The 22,841-nt window shown below is 42.3% G+C and overlaps 1 protein-coding gene across 2 annotated transcripts in view; it reads right to left on the bottom strand.

Moving 5' to 3' along the window:
• SRD5A2 (steroid 5 alpha-reductase 2) overlaps positions 1-21,950 on the bottom strand; it is a 229,142-nt gene extending 207,192 nt beyond the window's left edge. For both annotated transcript variants that reach the window (XM_029593943.1, XM_029593944.1), the window contains exon 1: positions 21,539-21,950. In XM_029593943.1, coding sequence (XP_029449803.1) covers positions 21,539-21,819 — 281 coding nt within the window. In that variant the 5' untranslated portion in view covers positions 21,820-21,950. The remainder of the gene's footprint in view (positions 1-21,538) is intronic.
• Positions 21,951-22,841: the final 891 nt, after the last annotated feature.

Below are 22,841 nucleotides of genomic sequence, written 5' to 3'. Positions count from 1 at the left end.
CACTAACCTGAAAAGGAATTTTTTCTGAAATTTCTAAAAAAATTAAATCGTTTTTTGGTTCTCCCGAACCATTCCAATTTAGGCAATTTCACTGAAATTGAAATTGCCTAATTCAGGAAAAACGATTGCACATCCCTAATACTTGATCTAGTGCTCACAAATGCTCACAAAGTGATCATCAGACGGTATGGTCTGATATTGCAAATAAGATACAGAGAAGTCACAAGAAGACCTGAGATTTGAATTTCAAAAATACTGACTTTGTCAAAATAGAGATGCTCCTGGGGGAAGAACCAGAAGACTGGAAGATAATGAAAGAGGTGGAACACCAATGGGCAAAATTAAAAGGAGCTATTACAAAGGCAACTAATCTATATGTTAGTACAAAAAAACAAAAGTAAGAGTAAAAAAAAACTGATCTGGTTCTCAAAGGAGGTGGCTGAAAAAATACAGGCAAGAAACAAAGGAATTCCAAAAGGAGGAACACAGGAAAGGAAGAAATTAGGAAAACAAAAGGCCAAGCAGAAGAAAGGATTGCCAAATAGGTAAAGTGAGGTGACAAAACATTATTCAGATATATCAGAGAAAGAAGGGAGGCCAGAAGTGTTATAGTGAAATTGGAAATGACAAGGAGCAATGTGTGTAAAGAGACGGAAAAAATAACAGAAATATTAAACAAATACTTCACTAAAGTGTGTTTACTAAAGAAGACCCTGGAGAAGGACCATTGCTGGTAGACAAGACCGTAGATGGGAATGGGATAGATGAAACTCCATTTATGGAACAGAATATGGGAAGAGCTAAGCAAACTGAAAGTGGACAAGGCCATGGGGCCAGATGAGATATATCGCAGGATATTGAAGGAGCTCAGAGATGTGCTGGTGAGTCCGCTGAAGGACCTGTTCAATAGATCCTTGGAAACAGGAGTGGTGTCAAATGATTAGAGAAGAGTGGGTGTGTTCCTATCTCACAAGAGTGGTAGCAGACAGGAGGCTGGAAACTACAGGCCAGTTAGCCTCACCTCAGTGGGAATTTTGTCTTGCTACATTACTTCAGTATATGAAAGAAGAAATGACTCCAAGAGGTTTACGCATTAATTTAGAATCAACAATTTTTGTTGATGATGAATCATTTGTGAAATGATGGATATCTGTTTTAAATAAATGCTCATTGGATATTATGCTCCTATTGGTCAAAACAACAAAAAAAAAACTACTGAGGAGGTCATGAGAAGGTCTCTTCCTTCTCAGCCAAGTTCTTATCACCCTGTTATATGTAACTGCCTTTTCAACACCATTGTTATAGTTATGTTTACTATGCACCCCTGTTTTATGTGAACCAGCACGATGTGACTGCTGTCTCGAATGCCGGTATATAAAAATCTGAAATAAAATAAATAAAATAAATAATGTGATGTAGTGAGCCAAGGAGGACACTTCCCACCAAGCTCTGGGTGTCACGCTCTCAACATCACCTTTTCTCTGCTGCTCCAGAGCTGACTTTGACCTAAATTCCTTCTCCTAGCATACATGTCGATTGTGCCATTTATACAGCGATCGCCATTGGGTATGCCCATTAAAGAAGGCAAGAAAGAAAAAGAAACAACCTGTGGGACAGATCCTAAAATGGTGGCTCATCAAGACCTGGCAAGTGAAAGAGCAGCCAGTGACGTGATAGTGGAGAAGATTAAAGCGCTCATTCTAGCAGCATTAGATGATAAGCTCTCAGGAATCTCAGCACAGTTAATGGAAGTACAGACCGCACTGACTTGATCTTAACCTGCGCCTCGAACAAATCGAGGGTCGCATTTCTTTATTAGAAGATGACTCCCTCGCGGTCACAACTATGATGGCGAAAAAACAGTGGCAGACCAAGCTGCCAAACTTGACTACCTGGAAAATAGATCTAGGTGATCTAACATAAGACTCCTAGGTCTTCTGGAGTCTATTTGTTGAGCCCGGTCACAGATGGCTGCGACCTTTGCTGTTCACCTCTCTTTTCCCTGCTACAGCGATTCTCAGGCCATGGCGGCCTCAGCCTGAAAACACTGCCTTCCTCAGCATCCCCGGGACGGTGTGGGTGATCCCGTCTGCCATCTTGAGTTGGGGATTACTTAGGGTGCGCGCGCCAGGCCCTCTCTTATTGACATCATGGCAGGAACCTCGGGGGCGTCCCCTCCGCAATACGTCACCCGCTTGATATATTTAACCCAGCCAGCCTAAGCTTCCTACGAGTTAGCAAGGACTTCCTTCCTGCTTATTCTACTCCATTCAGAGACGCTTCGCTTCACTACTTCCTGAACTAGAACGCCTTAGATACCCGCTCCTCAGGGGCCTTGTTACGTTCTGGCTATCCGCTCCTCGGAGGGCCTTCCTGCCTGGAGATTCCTATCTTCCTGATTCAGGATATCGTGAGTTCAACCTAGTGAATTCTACTTCTGCTTCTACCTCCTAGCTGAAGGAACCGCTGGTGTACCCCGAGCCTCAGGCCACTATCCTGCTCATTCCAGTCACCCTTCTACATTCCGGAGTAAGTACCAACACCTACTTCGCTCTGCTGACCTGTTGCACCTCTCTGGACTTCTACCTGCTGATCCTCAGCATACCCCACGCTGTGGACCACTACCAGATCCCTCCAGAGAGTTACCATCAGGAGAAGGAATCTCGAGACTTTTTTGGAATTTTGGCTGCCAGATGTCTTAAACAACCCAGCATTGAACTCTGAGGGCCCACCGTTTGAGGACATGGAAAGAGCATGAGTCCCATCCGAGAATTGTAATTTCAAAAATTTTGAATTTTGCTGATAAACAATCTATCCTTCAAGCTTACTGCAAATGCCCAAATCTTTCCTACAACTCTCAGTGGGTGAGGATTTTTCAGGATTACTCTGCTTGGGTTTCTGCTCTGCGCCACGGCTTCTTGCCAATCTGTTCCACATTGTTGAAAAGGCAGATCAAATTCACACTTGAGTTCCCGGCCAGATTGAAAGTTTGGCATGCTGATCGGGTCAGATTTTTTGACTCTGAGGAAGATGCCCAGAAGTTCCTGGACACAATGCCTCATTGACATAACTGGGACTGGAATCTCTTTCTCTTCTTGGCCCTAGATGCCGCTGCGGTTTAGAATCGGGCAATGGCGGCTGCTGTGCGACATTCTCTTTGTTTCTGACTTTTTTGGAGCCCTTTTCAAGTCCTCGTATTTCAGAGGTCTCTGCATTTCAGATTGCCAGGAAAGATGCGTAAGTCTTCCCCGTTGATGATTTTCAGTTCCATGGAGATTTTTATTATTTCTTCTCTTCTGTTTGTTTCCTGTTCATATTCAGGACCTTCAGAGTAGATGTTTCTTCGGGGTAGTGACATGATCATCTACTTTTTGTTTTTTTCTGGACAGCCTGATTTTATAAGACTTTGATGCCATTGTATTATCTTATTTATCCACACACTCTAAATTTATTATAGCAAGGGCAATTGATCCTATCTTTTCTTTCATGTACTTTGAGCTTCTAGCCACAGGGTTCCATGAATGTATATTGCTTAGTGTTATATTCTTTATGTTCTCTGCTCTCTAGCTGTTGGAAAGGCTTTCCTCTTTCTTTTTCTTATTTTGGGGGCGTCACACCCATCCACATCTATGACATGACCTCTCCCCTGTTTGTTCTGGGGAATGATGGGTTTCCTGGAGGTTGGGGGGATATGGAGAAAGGTACTTTTTGGTTTAGGTTATTGGGCTCAGTACTTGTTGGTGAAGGTAATTCTGATTTTCTCATGTGATGCGGGGAGTGCACTGAGGCAGACATGGAGGGAGGGTCTGGGGACTAAATGCTATGGTTTATATGCTGGGCCGCTGTTGGAAACTATAGGAGTTATGGGGAATCCTTTTCATCTAGGAAGCCACTAGTGGGGCTGGCTGGGGGCCTTACAGAGTGTTATAGTATACCCAATGGTTCTTTATTTTTATCTTGCCAACTTAGGTATCCACTGGTAGGGATGTGAATAGTTTTTGAACGATTAAAATTATCGTCAGATAATTTTAAAATCGTCCAAAATCGTTAGAGTGCACGATACAATACAAATGCCCCCGATTTATCGTCAGGGGCATTTGTATTGTATCGTTAAATAGGGGGTGGGAAAACCGGCATACCAAAAAAACCCTAAAACCCACCCCGAACCTTTAAAAAAATCCCCCACCCTCCCGAACCCCCCCAAAATGTTTTAAATTACCTGGGGTCCAGTGGGGGGGTCCCGGCACGATCTCCCTCTCTCTAGCCACGGCTGCGTTGAGAGAAATGGCGCTGGTGGCCCTTTGCCCTTATCATGTCACAGAGCAAAGGTAGCGCCGGTGCCATTTTGGTTCCTGGTTCCCGACGTCACGCGTCCAGGAGATCGCCCCCGGACCCCCGCTGGACCCCCAGGGACTTTTGGCCAGCTTGGGGGGGCCTCCTGACCCCCACAAGACTTGCCAAAAGTCCAGTGGGGGTCTGGGAGCGACCTCCTGCACGCGGGCCGTATTGCCAATCTTCAAAATGGCGCCGGCGCTACCTTTGTCCTCACTATGCCATACGGGCGACGGTCGAAGATTGGCAATACGGCCCGCGTGCAGGAGGTCGCTCCCGGACTCCCGCTGGACTTTTGGCAAGTCTTGTGGAGGTCAGGAGGCCCCCCCAAGCTGGCCAAAAGTCCCTGGGGGTCCAGCGGGGGTCCGGGGGCGATCTCCTGGATGCGTGACGTCGGGAACCAGGAACCAAAATGGCACCGGCGCTACCTTTGCTCTGTGACATGATAAGGGCAAAGGGCCACCGGCGCCATTTCTCTCAACGCAGCCGTGGCCAGAGAGAGGGAGATCGCGTCGGGACCCCCCCACTGGACCCCAGGTAATTTAAAACATTTTGGGGGGGTTCGGGTGGATTTTAGGGTTTTTTGGTGTGCCGGTTTTCCCGCCCTCCCCCGATTTACGATTTTTAACGATTTTTTTAAAAAAAAAAACACGACGATAAGATTTCCCTCCCCCCCAGCCAAAATCGATCGTTAAGACGATCGATCACACGATTCACACCCCTAGTATCCAGTGATTAAACTCAGGTAATGTCTTAGAATGTCAATGATCTGGGTTCCCCTATAAAAAGAAAGAAGGTCCTACTGCACCTAAAGAGATGTAATGCCACCATTGCCTGTTTGCAGGAAACCCATCTCACAGTGGCAGAGAGTAAAAAGCTGAATGGGGTGTGGGTCAGTGCTATTTTTCAGCTGCCAAGGGCAAGAAAGCAGGGGTTGCTATTCTCATTAATAAAACTGCTAACTTTCAGTTGCATAAAAAAACTTTTCACGATTTGGATGTAGATTTTTTGTTAGTTACAGGGTTTTTAAATGGGAAAGAGGTCTATGCTCCTAATAATTACTCTCATGATCTCTTTATGTTCTTATTCAATTGGCACTGTATACTCAAGGGCTTTTGATAGTGGCTGGGGATTTTAACTATGTTCATGACCCACATCTTGACAAGTGTCCCCTGGGTCCTTATAAAAACCTCAGGAGTGACAAAGAGGTAGCTTTTTGATGTGTGAACAGGGTCTCCTGGATATTTGGCATATACTTCACTCCGAAGAGAGAGATTATATCCATGTCTCCAGAGCCCATGCTGCCCTATCACGTATTGATTATATACTGATTGCCGAAGAGAGCTTTTCTATGTTTCCCAAGCAGCAATCAATCTGCAAGTTATTTCAGTCCATGCTGTTATATGGATGAATTTACAGTTCTCTACTCTAGAACCTGAGGAACGCTTTTAGAACTTCCCAAGTTTTTTGCGTAATGATGTGGAATTTCAGCCATTTCTCCAGAAACGTAGGGAGATTTTACTTTCCATAATCAACATCATATGGTAACGCCCCAACTGTTCTGGGAAATGGGTAAGGCAGTCATACGTGGGGAGATTATCTCTTTTGTGTCCAACAGAAGATATAGGATTAATATTGCCATTTTCCAATTGGAAGTCCAGTTAAAAACTGCTAAACAGAAATTAATTACACATCCCTCTAAGGAGAATAGCACTGCTTTCTATTCTATTTTAGGAGAGCTAAACTCCCAGTTATATCAAAGAGTGCAGAAGTTTCTCCAGGATACTGAACATAACTTTTTCCATTTTGGAAACAAAGCAGGAAAGTTTCTAGCTAATATCGTTAGGTCCTGTATGGGGATGACATTTCTAGACCATATGAAAACATCTCAGGGGCGAATAGTCTCTAAAAAAAACAAACCCTGAAATTTGTGCGGTCTTCAAGGCCTTTTAGGAGACTCTTTATACTGAAGATGTTCCAGGAGGTCTGCAAGAAGAGGAAGATTTCTTTCAGAATCTTCCCTTGCCAAAGTTATCTGAGGCACATCTGATTTTTCTATATCGACCCATCCAACCCTTTAAAATAATGAATGTGGTCAGTACCAGTAAAGCAGAAAGGCCCCAGGGCCAGATGGCTTCTCCTGCGATTTTTATAAATTGCTAAGAACATAAGTGGTAGGATCTTAACCTCTTTCTATAGGGATGCTTTACAGCAAGGTTCCTTTCCAGCTTACTTTAATAAGGCACATATTACAATGTTGGCCAAGCCTGGGAAGGACCCACTATCCCCTTCGTCCTACAGGCCCATCTCACTTCTTAACTGTGACCTGAAAATTCTAGCAAAGATTCTGGCAGATAGGGTAAGGGTAGTACTTCCCTACCTTATATTGGAGTATCAGGTAGGCTTTGTAAAGTGGAGGTCAGCTAGTTCTCATATTATTAAACTGCTTACGGCTATATCCACATGCAATCACCACCATATCCCTGCCCTAGCCATTGGATATGATTTAGAAAAGGCATTTGACCTGGTATCATGGCCTTACCTCTTTTCGGTCCTAAGTAGATTCAGGTTTCAGTGAGACATAATTTTCAACATTTCTTTACTATATTCTAACCCATTATCAAACATAATTGTCAATTGGTATAAATCAGCTGATATTAGGATATAATGGGGGGTGCAGCAAGGTTGCCCACTCTCTCTGTTGCTTTACGTTCTTGCTATTGACCGCCTGTTAAGGAAAGTTGAGTTGGCACAACACATTACTGGATTTCACAAGGTCAACACACCTTTAAGATAGCTGCCTTTGCTGACAATGTCCTGGTTTTCCTTAGATCCATTACTGGAGCTCCAAATAGCCTATGTTAGGTTTGCGGGTTTATGGATCAATCAGGATAAATCGGAGGCACTCAACATATGTGGAACTGTTCAATCTCACTGGTGGGGATGCTACCCTCTAAAATGGGTAGATAAAGAGTTGAAATATCTGGCAATCAGGATCCTAAAGGATCCCCACCCTCTTTATTTAGCTAATATTCACCCACTTCTGTGCAGTTTGTCCCAATCCCTAAATAAGTGACAGAGATTACCATTAACCCTATTGGGTAAAGTGCACCTACTCAAAATGATGATCTTGCCTAAATAGCTCTACCTCCTTCAGATGTTACCGATTTGGATCACCAAAAAAGACTACAAGGAAGTAGAGAAATTGTTTCGTAAATTCCTCTGGAATGCGAAAAAAGCTAGAATATCTTTGAAAGTTCTCACTAAACCTATAGCACAGGGCAGTCTAGTCTGCCAAATCTGAGACTGTATAATTTAGCATGTATGTTACGTTTTCTGGGAGACAGGATCCTGGAAATTTCATATTTTCTTCCTTATCAACATTTAATAAGCTGGAACAATTTACCTTAACTGAATAACTTACCACAAGTGGCGAATACCCTAATACCGCCAGAACTGCATTCTCATATGTTGGTAGAGTCTTGTTGAAAAGCCTGGTCCTATTTATGCTCTATTGTCAATCTCCCATATCAGCTAACATCTCTTCTCAGTATCTGGACAATAGATTGTTTGCCCAGGGAATGGGACAGTCTGTCTTCCACTGTTGGCAGAAGCAGGGCTTTATCTATATTTATCAGTTGTTTTCACTACAAACTGGGTTCTTATCCAGCGTCCAAGAACTATAAGCGCAGTTTTCTTTGTTGCACCAAGATTTTAATGCCTACTTGTAATTAAGACATTTTGTAAAGGCCTTTGAGGGCTCTTTTCAGGACTTCCTCCCTTCTAGGATGTTACAGGATATCATCCAGGGGGGACAAAAACGCAAGCCTTTAATAGCTCAGTTCAATAACTCTTTACAGGTGGTACCTTGTTCGGAGGGACTGCAAGCAATCTATGACAGATGGCAGAGATGGCCGGAGTTCAAACTTTCTTTTCAAGAATTTGGACAATGTTTCAGTGACATACCGACCTTAACTGAGAATATTCTTCTTCAAGGAATGCAATTCAAATTTCTATGGCAGTTTTATTAGTCTTCTAACAAGGCTTTTCTAGCTAAACAGTCCACTACCACCATATGTCCTAAATGTGAGGCTGCCATGGGTGACTATTGTCACAGCTTTTGGTCTTGCCCTATCATCAAGTCCTTTTGGGCTCAGATAAGGCAGATCTGTATTGAAATCTTAGGGTCTGATATATCAAGCAACTCTAACTTATGGCTGATTGGCACTGCGCCATCTATCACATCAGCTAGGGATACTGATTCCTTCCCTTTTTGAGGAAAGCTAGTCTGGTGGGAAAAAAAGTTATTCTTTCTACATGGGTGGGCTCATTACACCCCCAACAAAAGCACTGGTTCTGAATTCTTGTGAAATTATTCACTTTTGAGTATCTCTCTGCCAAAATGTGCTCATGCAAATGTTTCCACGATATGATGACTGTATGGAGTAAATTTAATGAGTTTCTTTCCCCTATGATCCAATACTTAAATAGCTCATTTTAAACAACTGTGCCAGTCAGATGCCTATGAGCTTTGTTTTTCATTTTTTCTTATTTTTTTTCTTAACTTTTTATCTCTGTCACAGTGTTACTTCTTATTTCACCTTTTACAGTCTCTTTTTCTCTTGCTCTTCCCAGCATAATGGCAAGGTGATTTGTTATCTCTGGTAAGATTGATAATGGCATTGTGTTCTCTGGATATTAAGCCTTCTGGCTCTGAATCGTCTCCCCTTTGCTCCTTCGCCGTGCTGGAGCCGCGGCAGGGCCTGCGCTCCTCTCATGCAGCCGGGGCTCCAGTTTCCTCCTCCCAAGCTGGGATGTCGTCGGCATCGCCCATCTCGGCCCCCGCCCCTAGGCGCTCATGCACATCCTCCACGCAAATTTAAAGGGCCCACGGCAGGGAGATGACGCCGGCCCCTCCTGGTCACGTCGGGCCTCTCCCTTATATATGCCTTGCAGCAACCCAGGACAGACAACTTGGCAACAGGTTTCCCAGCTGCCTCTAGCTGCTTCTTCGTTGGTTCCTGCTTTTGACTCTGGTTCCTGTCTTCTCCTGCCCACCTGTCCCAGCTCCTCATTGTAGCCCTGTTCCTGTTCCTGCCTTCCTTCACTTGTCCCAGATTCTAGTCTTCTTCTCCCTCCGGATAGATTCTTCGGCTTGACCTTTGGACTGGACCTCACGTTGCCTGATTGCCACCTGCCACTGACCATTGGTCTGGACTTCACATTGCCTGATTGCCACCTGCCACCGACCATTGGACCAAGACCCATCTCCTCTACATCCCACATCTCCACAGGGGCCCACCTAAGCCCAGCCGGTCCCGGTACCCAAAGGATCAACCCGAGGGGAACGGGATTGGTATTGGTGAAGCTCCAACCGGTCCCTGCCTTCTGTCTGCCTCACCTCCTGTCACTGAGGACCCGCGGTAGGCCTTCCTCCCGGGTAGTGTCAACCCTAGCACAGGTCAAGAGTCCACACTTCTACCGAGGTCATAACACTGGAGCTTCTCAGCCATGTCTCTCAGCTGCAAGTTTCCCATGTTTTATTCAAGAATGACCTCTCTATTTAAGAATGACTTCTCTATTTAGTACCTTTCAGGGAATGGGTGGGGGGAAGTTCTCAATGCAACTTGACTGATAGATGATTGTGCTATGTCTATGTGTTATGGCTCGTATATATTTCAGAGTTCTGATGTTCCTTCTGTATTTTATATTTTCTTTGTAAAAATTTAATAAACATATTGTAAAAAAAAAAATACTGATTCCATAAAAATAACAATTGACGAAGCTAAGCAATATCTACAAACTCATGAGAATCTTGAAAACTATGAATGCAGTCTTGATGAGCACAATCGAATTATCAAGCAGTTCAGAAGTAGTATTAAACAAGACAAAATTTGCAAATTTTGCCAAGATGAAAAAGACTATGGCAATGTAGACAGACAACCAAATCAAAAAGAGTAGCGTTTGTTACATCTGATGAGTCATCATCTAATTATGATGAAAATCATGACCCTTTACTAATGCCAATGGCCTCTGCTTCTTCTTCCTTCTCTGCTCCTTCCTTTTTAGGAGAACAATGGAGTATGTCATCAGGACATGTCACCCATACTGTCCGAAATGGAACAACATGGAAGGTTATCCGAATACTCACTCTCAGAAGTGGCAAAATCCACGGTCATAAACATTTCTGGTAAGCCTCTCAGTAAGGAGCAGATTGCTGCCCTGCAGAAAGTTCTCTCTTATGTACCATACCAACATCATGATCCATTTACTTGTAGGACTGATCTTTTCCAATTCTTTCAGAAATTGCAGATTCATCTATTTTTCTCACAATATCCTCCTGGTCTTGATATTTCTATTGTCTCTCCAAAATGTACATGGTTACTTTCAGGCGTAGTTGACCCACATATTAAAGCTTTTAAGAATTTGATCCTATGAGATCTGGTTGTCCTTGAACAACAATGATGCAAACCTCATTTTAATCTCACAAAAGCTGAACACCAGGGTTTACAATATTTATCGCAGGATACTTTGTTGATAATAAAACCCACTGACAAAGGGAAGCGATTGTGCTACAAAACAGAGAACAATATTTGGGAGAAGTTCATTCGCAGCTTGTGAACCAGGTTAACTATAAAGTATTGGACAAAAACCCCTCTGTTCAACTTCAGCATCACATTGCCACCAAGGTCATATAAAAGGTTTTCTTACTGCAAAAGAAGCCAGTTTTTTTTTATCACTGAACATCCTAAGATTCCAACAATTTACATGGTACCGAAAATACACAAGAACATGGAATGCCCACCTGGGAAATCAATTGATGCTGCCATCAGGTCTGTACTGGAATCACTTTCAATTTTTGTGGACTGGTTTTTACAACCGATAGCCCCCACTATCCAATAATATGTATGTGACACCAAACATATGCAAAGGAGTTTAGACACTGTCACCAATGTAGAAAATATGCAGCTGATTACACTAGATATAAAATCTTTGTATATCAGCATTCCTCAGGAGGAGACCCTTCAGATCTTACATGATGCACTGGAAACTCGCACGCATCCATGCAGAATTCCACTGAATTATTTTTGATTTGAAAATACATTTTATATACATATTCATGGAACTGAGATGGGGAGTCACTATAGCTCCCAGCCTTGCAAATCTTTGTATGGCCAAATTTGAGGAGTGCTATTTTTAGACAACTGCACAGTTTGAGGATGTAGCCCTTTGGGCCCGGTACATTGATGACATTTTTTCTGTGGCGGTCGGATGTGTTGTCATTCCATTCTTTTCTAGCTTGGTTTAACAGTTTGGATTCAGATTTGAATTTTACTATGACCCATCAACTATTTGGATATTTCTATATCTGTCTGGTTCCATCTTGAACACAAGTGTATTTAGAAAAATGAATGACAGAAATACCCCGTTAGATTTCAACAGTTTCCACCCATACCATATGAAGAGGAATTTACCAATGGGACAATTTTTATGATTGAATAGGATCTGTTCCATGATACAAGAATTTAAAAAGGAGGCAGAATTTTTACCTAGAAGGCTATTGACACGTGGATTATTAAGCATGCCTTTAAAAGGGCAAGATATGCTGAAAGACAATGGCTCTTCATGGACAATAGTGAGGAACACACGGGTGAAAACCTGGTTTGTGTATTCAAGTACACTGCAAAATCTTCGGCAGTGTCTTCATTGATTTATAAGTGAAGACAGCATGGGCCTGTCCCACGCTGTTGATATTAATGGGAGGCATGTGAGTGTAGGCTGACGGAGGGGTGAGGGGGAGGAATATGTGTAGGGCATTGGTAGCCAATAGTGGCGCCAGGTTTGAATTTAAGACTTGCCATTGGCTGGCAGATAAAAGTTATCATGGACAGCCATTTTTGCACCTCAGTTGACATGGGAATGGCTGAGGCAGCGGAAGCAAGTAGCGTCCCCTCCCTCCCAATTGATGCGTTCTATTATTTATTTATTTATTTATTTATTTATAACTTTTATATACCGACATTCAAATGAATATCACATCGGTTCACATACAACTGGGGAGTCAAAAACTAAAAGAGAGAAAGGAAGAGTAAAAAAGTTACAATTAACAGGGAATCATAAGGAACTGGATGAGAGAGTGGAATGGTCTAAGGGGCCAAGACAAAGTGTTAGCAGGAAGTATACAGGAACAAAAAAGAGAAAAACTTAAGACTTTGTTGCGATAGCAACTATATTACATAATATATTTACACAACTGTACGACAATCAAAGGCATTAGCTGTTGAAGCAAATTGAAGTGACAATGAAACATAGTTGGGGTTTACCAGAGATGGATATAGGTAAGTTAGGTAGTGAAAGGGTTAAATAGTTGTGGATATGGAAACTGGAGTAATGGAGAACTGGAGTAAAGGAGACTGGGAGGTCGGAAGAGACAAGGAAGGGATTAAGAGTATGCTTGTTTGAATAACCAGGTTTTTAACTTTTTTTAAAAGGGCAGTGTTCCAGGCGCAAGTCTGGTGGCATCGAGTTCCATAGTGTAGGACCTGCGATGGAGAAAGCCCGTTCTCGGGTGGAAGTGAGCTGGGCAGATTTGTGAGAGTGGGCAGTTAGAGTTCCTAGGTAGGCAGATCTGGTGGGCCTGTTGGGGATATGAAACTGGAGGGCGTCATTAAGCCAGTGAATCTCATTATTGTGTAGGGTTTTGTGGATGATGGTTAGGCTTTTATGAAGGATTCTAGCTGAGATAGGGAGCCAGTGGAGATCCCTGAGGATTGGAGTGATATGGTCAGATCTCCGGGAATTGGTAAGAATTCTGGCTGCTGCATTTTGCAACATCTTCAGTGGTCTGGTGGTGGACGCAGGCAATCCTAGAAGTAAGGTATTGCAGTAATCAATTTTTGAAAATAGAGTAGTTTGGAGGACAGTTCGGAAGTCGTTATGGTGTAAGAGGGGTCTTAGTTTTTTCAGGATGTGTAATTTGTAAAAGCAATCTCTTGTAATGTTGGTTATGTGTTTTTGGAGATTGAGGTTCTATGGATAATAAGTGTATTCAGATGTCATATGTGAATGTCGCAGTGGTGGGCGGTAAACCCGAGCCCAATCTTGTGGATTTTGTTAATATATTGTAAAAGGCATTCGGGGGGGGGGAGGGGAATCTTGTGTAGCGTGAGGGATGCTACATGAGATGGCCAATGAGCAAGAGGGGGGCCAATGCTCAGAGGCCGGGGCTCTTACCCACGCTAGGAAGAGGCGGGGTAAGATAAAAGGAGGACATTGTAGTAGCTCTACTACTGGGACGTGGTGGGAAAATTCATGATGGTGATGGATGTGTCAAAGGGGGGGTGCTGGTTAAGATTGTATTAATAGTTATGGGCTCGGGTTAAGTTGTATAATAAACTGCGGCCTTTATTTAACCAAATAAAAGTTGTTTGTCATTTTTGGGGAAGTGGGGGGGAGGAGGGGGGAAGGATATGGTTGAGGGAGCGTGAGTCTTGCCTCTCCCAGTTACTACTGGCACATTTTGCAGATTCATACACTTTTTTCACACAGACCATTGATAGTGTACAAACGCAGTAGAAATATATGTGACTGTTGTACCCTTTATGGATGTCTGCTTTGGGATTAGACACAGTTCAAGAAACACTGGATGTGTAAAAGATGCTCAGCATGTGGACAATCTATTACTGGCCGGCCCTGGCGTGATGATTCAATGGGTAGATTATATGAAGCAGATAACCACAAAGATTATATTCCAACATCATGTATATGATAGTTTTCCCCTATGGAAAGAAGTACATTGGTAGAACTGCTTGCCCCATACGCAAACGTCTTATTGAACATTGCAGCTATATACAAACTGGAAGATTACAAGCCCCGATGGTACAACACTGCATTGAATGTTCCCACCAATTTCAAGATAAGTGGTGAGTGACTGAGCATCTACATAAGCAGGAGTGGGGTGGTGATCCAGCATATATGCTTAACCACAGGGACCAATATTGGATTTTCCATCTTAATACTGTTCAACCAACTGGTCTCAATAATGAAATAGATTGATACTCTGTGATATAGTATATACAGGGTTTTCACTTTTTCTGTAGCAATCAGTTCTATGCCGCTGAATATCCGCATACAAACGGAACTTAACCGGATAAGTGTTATGCGGCTAAGTCTAAAGTACTCAATAGCAGGTCTAGACTTAACTGCATAACCTATGCAGCTAAGTCCCAATATTGCTACTTAGCTGGATAAGGTATCTGGCTAAGTAGCACCGCCCTAAACCGCCTACTGCCCACCCACTTTTTATCCAGCTAACTAGATAGCCAGATAAGTCCTAGAATATCAGAAACTGAAAACATGGCTTTTCAAGCAGGCCTTCGACTAAGTACCCTTCCCGCTCCCTGGTTTTTTTCCTGGTGCTTAAACCTCCTTAGCATCAACCCCCTTATTTGATCCTCCCCCTGAGAATTGCCTCTCCCCAGTCTAACCTCACATTTTGTTCCCTTCTCCCCAGTCTCCCCTGTTACATTTATATGTCCTTTATGCTCTCGCCCTTAAACATGTATAAATATATATGCATAGTTTTGTCCAGTTTTTGCAACCCCACATGCCTCCAAACACACTATATAATCTCTTAATCTCCTGCTATATTCTTGCATTTTGTTATCATTTACAGCTTATTTTATACTTACTTATGTTAACCCTACTCTCCGCAAACTTGCTCTATGTAAATAGTTTAATCTGTTCCAGTTATTATGCACTCTACCAATTTGTTCTTTGTAAATGGTTTAATCTTATTAACTATGCTATTCCTTTAATCACAATATTCTTTGTAAACCTATACTATATAACCACAAAGTTCCTTGTAAACCGATACGATGTGCAAACAGTAATCGGTATATAAAAACCACTAAATAAATAAAAATAAATAAATAAATTATTGGATAGCGGGTGGAGAAAGCAAAAGAGGAGAAGGGATAAGAGAAAACAAAGGAAGAGAAGGGACAAGGGGAGAATGTGAAAAAAAGGGGTGAGAAAGCAAAGGAGTAGAAAGGAGGGAGAGAAAAGATGAGCCGAGAGAGTAAAGGAGTGGAAGTAAAGGGAGAGAATAAAAGAGGGGAAGAGAAGAGGAGGGAAAGAGGTGAGAGAACAAAGAACAAAGGAAGGGGAAATAGAGTAAAGGAATGGAAGAGAAGGAGAGAAGGAAGATACTCAAGGATGAGAGGTGATGAAAAGATGGGGAAGAGGAAGAAGAGGTGGAAACATAGGAGACAAAAGAGGTGTGATAGAGGGAGAAGACAGACTGAAAGGTTAGAGGGAGAGGGAGATAGAGAATTAGAAAGGCAAGGGTAAGAAATGGGGAGATGGAGGGGTAAGAAAAGAGAAGATGGAAAGGCGAGAGACATTGAAAGGGAAATAGAGAGGGTGGGGGGAAAAAAGATAGATTGAGAGTTGATGGGAGGAGAAGGAGTAGGAGAGGGAAATGGAGATTGAGACATGAAAGGAGATTGAAAGAGCAGGACAAAGGTAAAAGATAGAAGGAAAGCTGTGGAGAAGATAAAAGAAGTACTACAGGCGGGTAACATAAAAACTGACGATAAAAGGAAGAGAGATGGAGAGAGAAAAGAGAAAGATGAAAAGAAGTCAGATGAGAGAATGAAGAAAACACACATAAAGGGAAGGTAAATTACACAGAAAAATCAGGAAAAGATTAGAAAGCACAAGGGGAAAAATAACAGTGCAGCAAATAAAATAGTTGTGACAACAAAGGTAGGAAAAATATTTTATTTTTAAGTTAATTATTGGATTTCTAAAGAGATTATAAAGAACATACATTTATTTAAAATGTGGCATTATAGAAAAATTCTGAAGAATAACTGGAAAGACAAAATTTCTAATGAAAGAGTGTATAAGATGTTAGAAGAACCCTACTAGGAGGCCTGTATAAAAGGAAAAGGAGATTTGCTAGTCAAGTACTCAAGAGATTCTGGTAGCAAATTAGCTAATTTGGGGACTTAATAACCAAAAAGGTGGTAACACATTAATGTGCATTGTTAGAAACAGGCCCCATTGTGATTAATGGTATCTATTAAAAAACAACGTTCATTAACATGTGTTAGCAGATTTTAGTAAATATAGCTCTTATACTGCGGGCATGATAGAAGAAAGTACAGAACAGTTTGAAATGTTAACATTAAAAATGGTCAAGATCTGGAAACACAATGAGGGCACAAAGAGGGAAGCTGAGCACAGAGAGAATTGGTGCCTCATAATTTCCAATCTTTATACCAAAAAAAAGGCACTTGATGATGATGGAAATGTGTGGTTTTCTGAAATATTACATCACCAGCAGAGACTTGCAAAACATTAGCAGTCATAGTAACCTATAGATCCCAAATTATCATTATGTATGACAGTTATATGTAAAACATCAAATACTGCACAAAAATATTGCAGGAGATATTACCATTCTACCACTAAAATTTGCATTCAAAGGTTAGACTCTACAGTCTGTGGAAGATGCCTGCATTGCTATTGAGGACTGACTGTTCTTTCTAAATGACACCAGGATTTTAGAAGGTTTACGAAACATCACCTATCTGTTTAGCAAAATTAGACTTTCCAGGTATTTGTCAGATTAGGACCTTTATTGCAACAGTTCTTCACGCTGGAAAAAAAATCCACCTAAAGCTGTCCATCTGTAAAAACAGGAATATAAATACTGGGACGCCTTGCAGGCGCACATGTATGTGTACATGAGGATTTATTTATTTATTTATTTTTAATTTTTATATACCGGAATTCCTGTATACAATACAAATCAGTCCGGTTTACATGGAACGAAAAGATTGCCCTGGTCTGGGATGTCAGACTGGGGTTTTTTTTTTACAAAGAACATTGAACAATAACATATAATACATTCATAATATGAACAAAAAAAAATTTTTAAATTTTTTTTAAAAATTTTTTTTTTTTACAAAGAACATTGAACAATAAATCCTTAAATATTTTCATAATTTAATTAAAATTAGGCCAATGGCATGTTGAACTTAAATTAAACGTAAGGTAAATTGAAATTTAATTATGCATAAAATTGCATATTATTAACTGTAACACAGAATATTCCCAAGTTCAATCAGGATGCGGCGCTTAGTTACATTCTGGAGATTGGAACGCTTGCCTGAAGAGCCAGGTTTTTAACTTTTTTTTGAACTCTGCTGGACTGGGTTCGAGGCGTAGGTCAGGGGGGAGAGCGTTCCAATGGTGTGGTCCTGCAGTTGAGAGTGCTCTTTTTCTTAGTAATGATGTTGCTGGAGGGGCGAATAATGTGCCTCTGTAAGCGCTTCTGATGGGTCTGGAGGATAGGTGTGGACGAATGGATGCGCCAAAGGATGCGCCAAAGGATGCAGTCATATTCTAACATTCGCACATATATGCTTGCATGGTTATAAAATAGGCTGTATGCGCGTACATGTGCACATAATTTTATATGGACGTGCACATTCTGCCTCACAATTACCAGTTTCCTCCGTTTCATTTCCAGTTCGTCCAGGTAAAGGGTAGGCCCTTGCCTTAAAACCCCGCTGACTAGCCTAGTTTTTTTTTTCTTTTAGGACTTACATGCCATCCATAGCAGAAGTAAAAGTTATACGGTAGGGGACCCTGGTGTGCTGGTTTCATTCATAAATCCTGGAATGCCCACGCCCTGACGTTTTTCGGAAAAAAATATTTTTTGTGCATGTACCAGGAGATACGCATGTACACGGGTGTCTTTTAACATCTATGCGGCATGCGCCAACCCTACTTCTGCGCATATTTCCTGGCTTTGGTGCGCGCTGGGCTTTTAAAACTCACCCCTAATTGTCCAAAGTCTGTACTTGTGATTTGTCTATTGTCATAAAATATAATTGCCCCATTAGTGGTGCTTTCCCTTCTTTCCCCCTCACCCTGTCAGTGGTATCTTCTCTCATCCTTCCCCCATTATTAATACCGCCCTTTTCTCTCCCCCATCCTGTTACTGGTACCTCCCCCTCACACCATCAGGGGTACACCCCCCCTTCTTACCCCATCAGTGGCACACTCCACTCTTGCCCTATCAGAGTTACCTTCCCCTCCCCTCCTTGTCCTCTCAGTGATGCCTGCCCAGTGATTCCTTCCCATCCCCTCTTTGCCCCATCTATGATACTTTTGCCTCTCCCCCTCACTCCGCTCCCTCTCTGTGCACCTTTGTCCTTCTCCCCCTTGTTTCCTGTGACATTCTTCTTTTTGTCTGTGCTCCCTTCTGTACTTTTCTTCCTCCCTTTCCTTATTCCTCTGTCCTCCTCTGTGCCCTTCTATCCTTTTTCTATGAAATGAAAAAATAATCATGATGATTCTAACGTTTTATAGCCACTGATGGTGCTGCAGCCTCTCATTTACCCATTATACTGACACCTTGTGGCCACGGTTAGTATTACAGTCTCTTGCATTTTCTAGAGAGACAAAAACTGTGCATTATTGATTACTTGAATAATACACATTGGGGTAGATTTTAAAAGGTGCACGCAAGAGTAGATTTGTTCGCGCAACCTGGCGCGAACAAATCTCCCGATTTTATAACATGCGCATGCTGCCGCGCGCATGTTATAAAATACAGGGTCGGCGCACGCAAGGCTGCGCAAAATCGTCAGCCTGCGCGCGCCGAGCCGTGCAGCCATCCTCCATTCCCTCCGTGGCCGCTCCGAAATCAGAGCGGCCTCAGAGGGTACTTACCTTCCGGCCCCCCCCCCCCCACCTTCCTCTCCCTTCCCTTATCTAACCCACCCCCCAGCCCTGACTAATTCCCCCCCTACCTTTATTTCACAAGTTATGCCTGCCCAAGGCAGGCGTAACTTGTGTGCACCGGTCAGCTGCCGGTGCGCCATGTTCCAGTCCAGGGGCTGGTCCGGAGGCCATGGCCATGCCCCCGGAACGCCCCTGGGCTGAAACCATGGCCGCGGCCCCACCTCCGCAACGCCCCCGATGGGTAAACGTATCTTACACGCGTAACCCTTTGAAAATCTGCCCCATTATGCAGTGTGCAAAATTTGTGTTTACATTTTCTGTTTTTTAGATTATACATACATGCAGACCTGCATCACAACAATCCACTCTAGCACTGCATGGAGTGGGAATCTTCATGGCAAATGAGAGTCTTGCTTACTAGGGAAAATCATGTAACTCATTCCCTTTTCCTTTAAGCACTCAATTAGTGCAGATTTGACTTGAATTTTAATATTTACTATGATGTATTATCACAGTTATAAGCACATATCAAAAATCTGAACTGAGCAGAGCCCTCTCATACTTCAATTTCTGATTTAATAAGGATCAAAAGTCTTTGGGTTCTCCCAGCTCTAGATCAGATGATATGTGTGTGTTTGCATAAGTGTTTCTGAAGCTAAAACTAAAAAATGTACTGAGATCCTGTTTGAAGATTGCAATATATAGATCCCAAATTATCATTATTTATGACAATTATACATGAAATATCAAATATCAAGCAGAAGAAAAAAAATATTGCTGTAGATATTACCATTGTACCTTTAAAACTTGCATGCAAAGTGTTAGACGCTACAGTTTGCAAAAGATGCCTGCACGCACTGCTGAGTGCTGACTATTCTTTCTAAATCACATCATGATTTCAGGAGGTTTATGAAGTGTCATCCATCTGTTTAGCAAAGTTGTCCTTCCAGCTATTCATCTGCACCTTACAGTTTCTTTGGTGCGCTCTCCTTCATGAGGATCTAGGTCTCTTGAAAGGGAATTGGTATTTCGAGGAGATTTTAGCCATCATCAGCTGTGAGCAGCCAGGGCACAAATGAGAGAGGCAAAACAGCAGGATAGACGTGGTGCTCAGTGTTCCACCATGTCAGGAAGGAGGAGAAAAGAGTTGGAAAGAAGGACGTGATGAGGCGACGGTAGTGTATTACCATTCATATCCCATGTCACCATTTTCTGAAGGTTTCAAACTTGTTTTGAAGCTCAATTTTTCTTTCAGACAACTTCATAAAACAATACTCCAACATTTTCTGGGCAATAAGTCAGCTGTATTAAAACACAGCTGTCAAGACACACTATTTGGCGGGGGGAACTGGAGAAGGCATTTTTTAACTTGCATCCCATTGCCCTGTAATATTTGTAGTTTTATTGATTCTCTTTAAAATTAACCCCACAGCTACAAAAGTGTACTAGGAATAATATAATAAGCAGGCAGGAAGGTGATAAAAGTCAAGAATAAGGATAGATGATTGATGCATGGAACAGTCTCCCAAGGATACTGGAATTCAAAAAAGCATGGGGCAAAATACATTAGTAACCTTAGCAGTAGAGAGGTAAGGATACATCCAGAACACAAACAGGGTCTGCAACAGTGCAGGAGGTAGAGAGAACTGACAGATTACACTGCCTTTTTCGTTTTTTATCTGCTGTCATATTCTATGTTTCTTTGAATGATGCCAAAAAATTCAAGCGGGATTTAGAATTTCTACAGAAACTGGGCTCTGTTGACATGTACCAAGGGCTTGGGGGTTCCAGAATGATTTATAGACTTAAAGAAGAGATCCAGAAAATTACATAAGTGCTAAAAAAAAAATATTTTTTTTTGCAAAAATATTTGGAAAAGCACCACCACCACCAGAAACTTTTCATACATTTTAGGAGAAAAGTTTCTATGCATGTCCAGCATCCTATGTCTTAAATCCATGTCTTTTTTTTTCTGAAAGAATAAAAACCTCTCATTTATCTTTCCAAGAGGCATCTTCAGTGTAGCAATACATTTATTCCTAAACAAATTTGAGGTAAGAAGCCATCAACATCAAACAAAAAAGTGTGAATAAAAGAGCAAAAATCAATTTTAAATTAACAACTCGGCATCATTAACTCTTCGATAACTCTTTAAAATTAAACTTGTTTAAGAAGAGCGAATAAGCGGTGCTAGTCTGCCTCATATCCTGGCGAAAATTTAAAAAATGTGGAAAGGGAAAAATGTTACAGCCCTCCTCAGCTTGTTCCTCAACAAAATTCAAGCAAGGAAAGGGTTGAGGTACTGTATATCTGATGCTCTAGAACAACATTTTAAAATGTATTTTCTGCACAATAAAGCTCTTATCACTGAGTCCACATAAAAGGGGAAAGCACAGTACAATTGAAATTTCCCGGTATCAGTTATGATTTCTCTTTGGGTTACCTGTGAAAGTAGTGGGTGCAGAAGAGGCAGCAGAGCAGCTTGCAGCCCGGGGAGCCGGGCTGGGGGCTGTGCAGGACGAGCAGCGCGGGCACCAGGAATGACGGCAGCTCCTGGAGGAACCAGCCGCGCCGGGCCGGCACCAGGACGGCCACCAGGCTGCTTCTTGCGTCCAGATGCTTGCCATAGTTGTACGGTGTCCTCGTTTGCTGCCAGAGGAAGAGCAGCCCTACCATGAACAGCACGGAGCTGAGGTTAAAGTCCAGGTCCTGGCAGCACTGCATGACGCTCTCCCACCTGTGCAGTCCGTCCGAGCTCCGAGGAGGGAAACTGCTGCACCGTGCGGCTCACAACCTCTCTCCATTCATCTTAAAACACTGGATCCCAAAGGCAGAGCTGCTGCGATTTGTTAATAGGTTTCAGGCATGCAGTGCACTAATAAAGCTTAAGCTCCTCCTAGTATGTCAATGAAGACGTATTTACTGAAGTTGTGGCTTTTACTTCAAGGGAGATTCAAAATGACATAAAGTCAAACCAGTAAATCTGCTCTTAATGATTTTACAAACTAGGAAAACAGAGAGGGACAGGTGGCATCAATCCATATGTAAAGTATTCCTAAGGACACAGCGGAAAACTTGTAAACTTCTATGAACCACAACCCTTCTCCTGCCCCCTCCCAAAAGGACTTTGCAGGTCTTCTGATTTTCGTCTGCCTGCGATTCCTTGGACAGCCTTTTCTACTACTACTGTTTATCATTCTAAAGTGCTACTAGACTTACGTAGCACTGTACAGACACACATAAGAGACAGTCCCTGCTCCCTGGAGCTTACAATCTTGTCAAGGCACATATACATGACAAACGAGAGTCTCTGAAAAATGCATTTATTATAAAGAACTGGTTAAGATTTAAAAGAGGACTTTACCCATGGAAATGGGCTTTAAGAACATAAATTACCATGCTGGGTCAGACCAAGGGTCCATCAAGCCCAGCATCCTGTTTCCAACAGAGGCCAAACCAGGCCACAAAAACCTGGCAAGTACCTAAATACCAAGAAGATCCCATGCTACTGATGCAGTTAATAGCATTGATTATTACCTAAGTAAACTTAATTGCAGTTAATGGACTTCTCTGCCAAGAACGTATCCAATCCTTTTTTAAACCCAGCTACACTAACTGCACTAACCACATCCTCTGGCAAGAAATTCCAGAGCTTAATTGTGCATTGAGTGAAAAAGAATTTTCTCCAATTAGTCTTAAATGTGCTACTTGCTAACTTCATGGAATTGCCCCCTGGTCATTCTATT

Source organism: Rhinatrema bivittatum, chromosome 3 (assembly GCF_901001135.1).
Source record: "Rhinatrema bivittatum chromosome 3, aRhiBiv1.1, whole genome shotgun sequence".
NCBI classification, from domain to species: domain Eukaryota; kingdom Metazoa; phylum Chordata; class Amphibia; order Gymnophiona; family Rhinatrematidae; genus Rhinatrema; species Rhinatrema bivittatum.
Note: the sequence above shows the minus strand (reverse complement) of the source record. Positions and strands in the feature narration are given on the sequence as shown.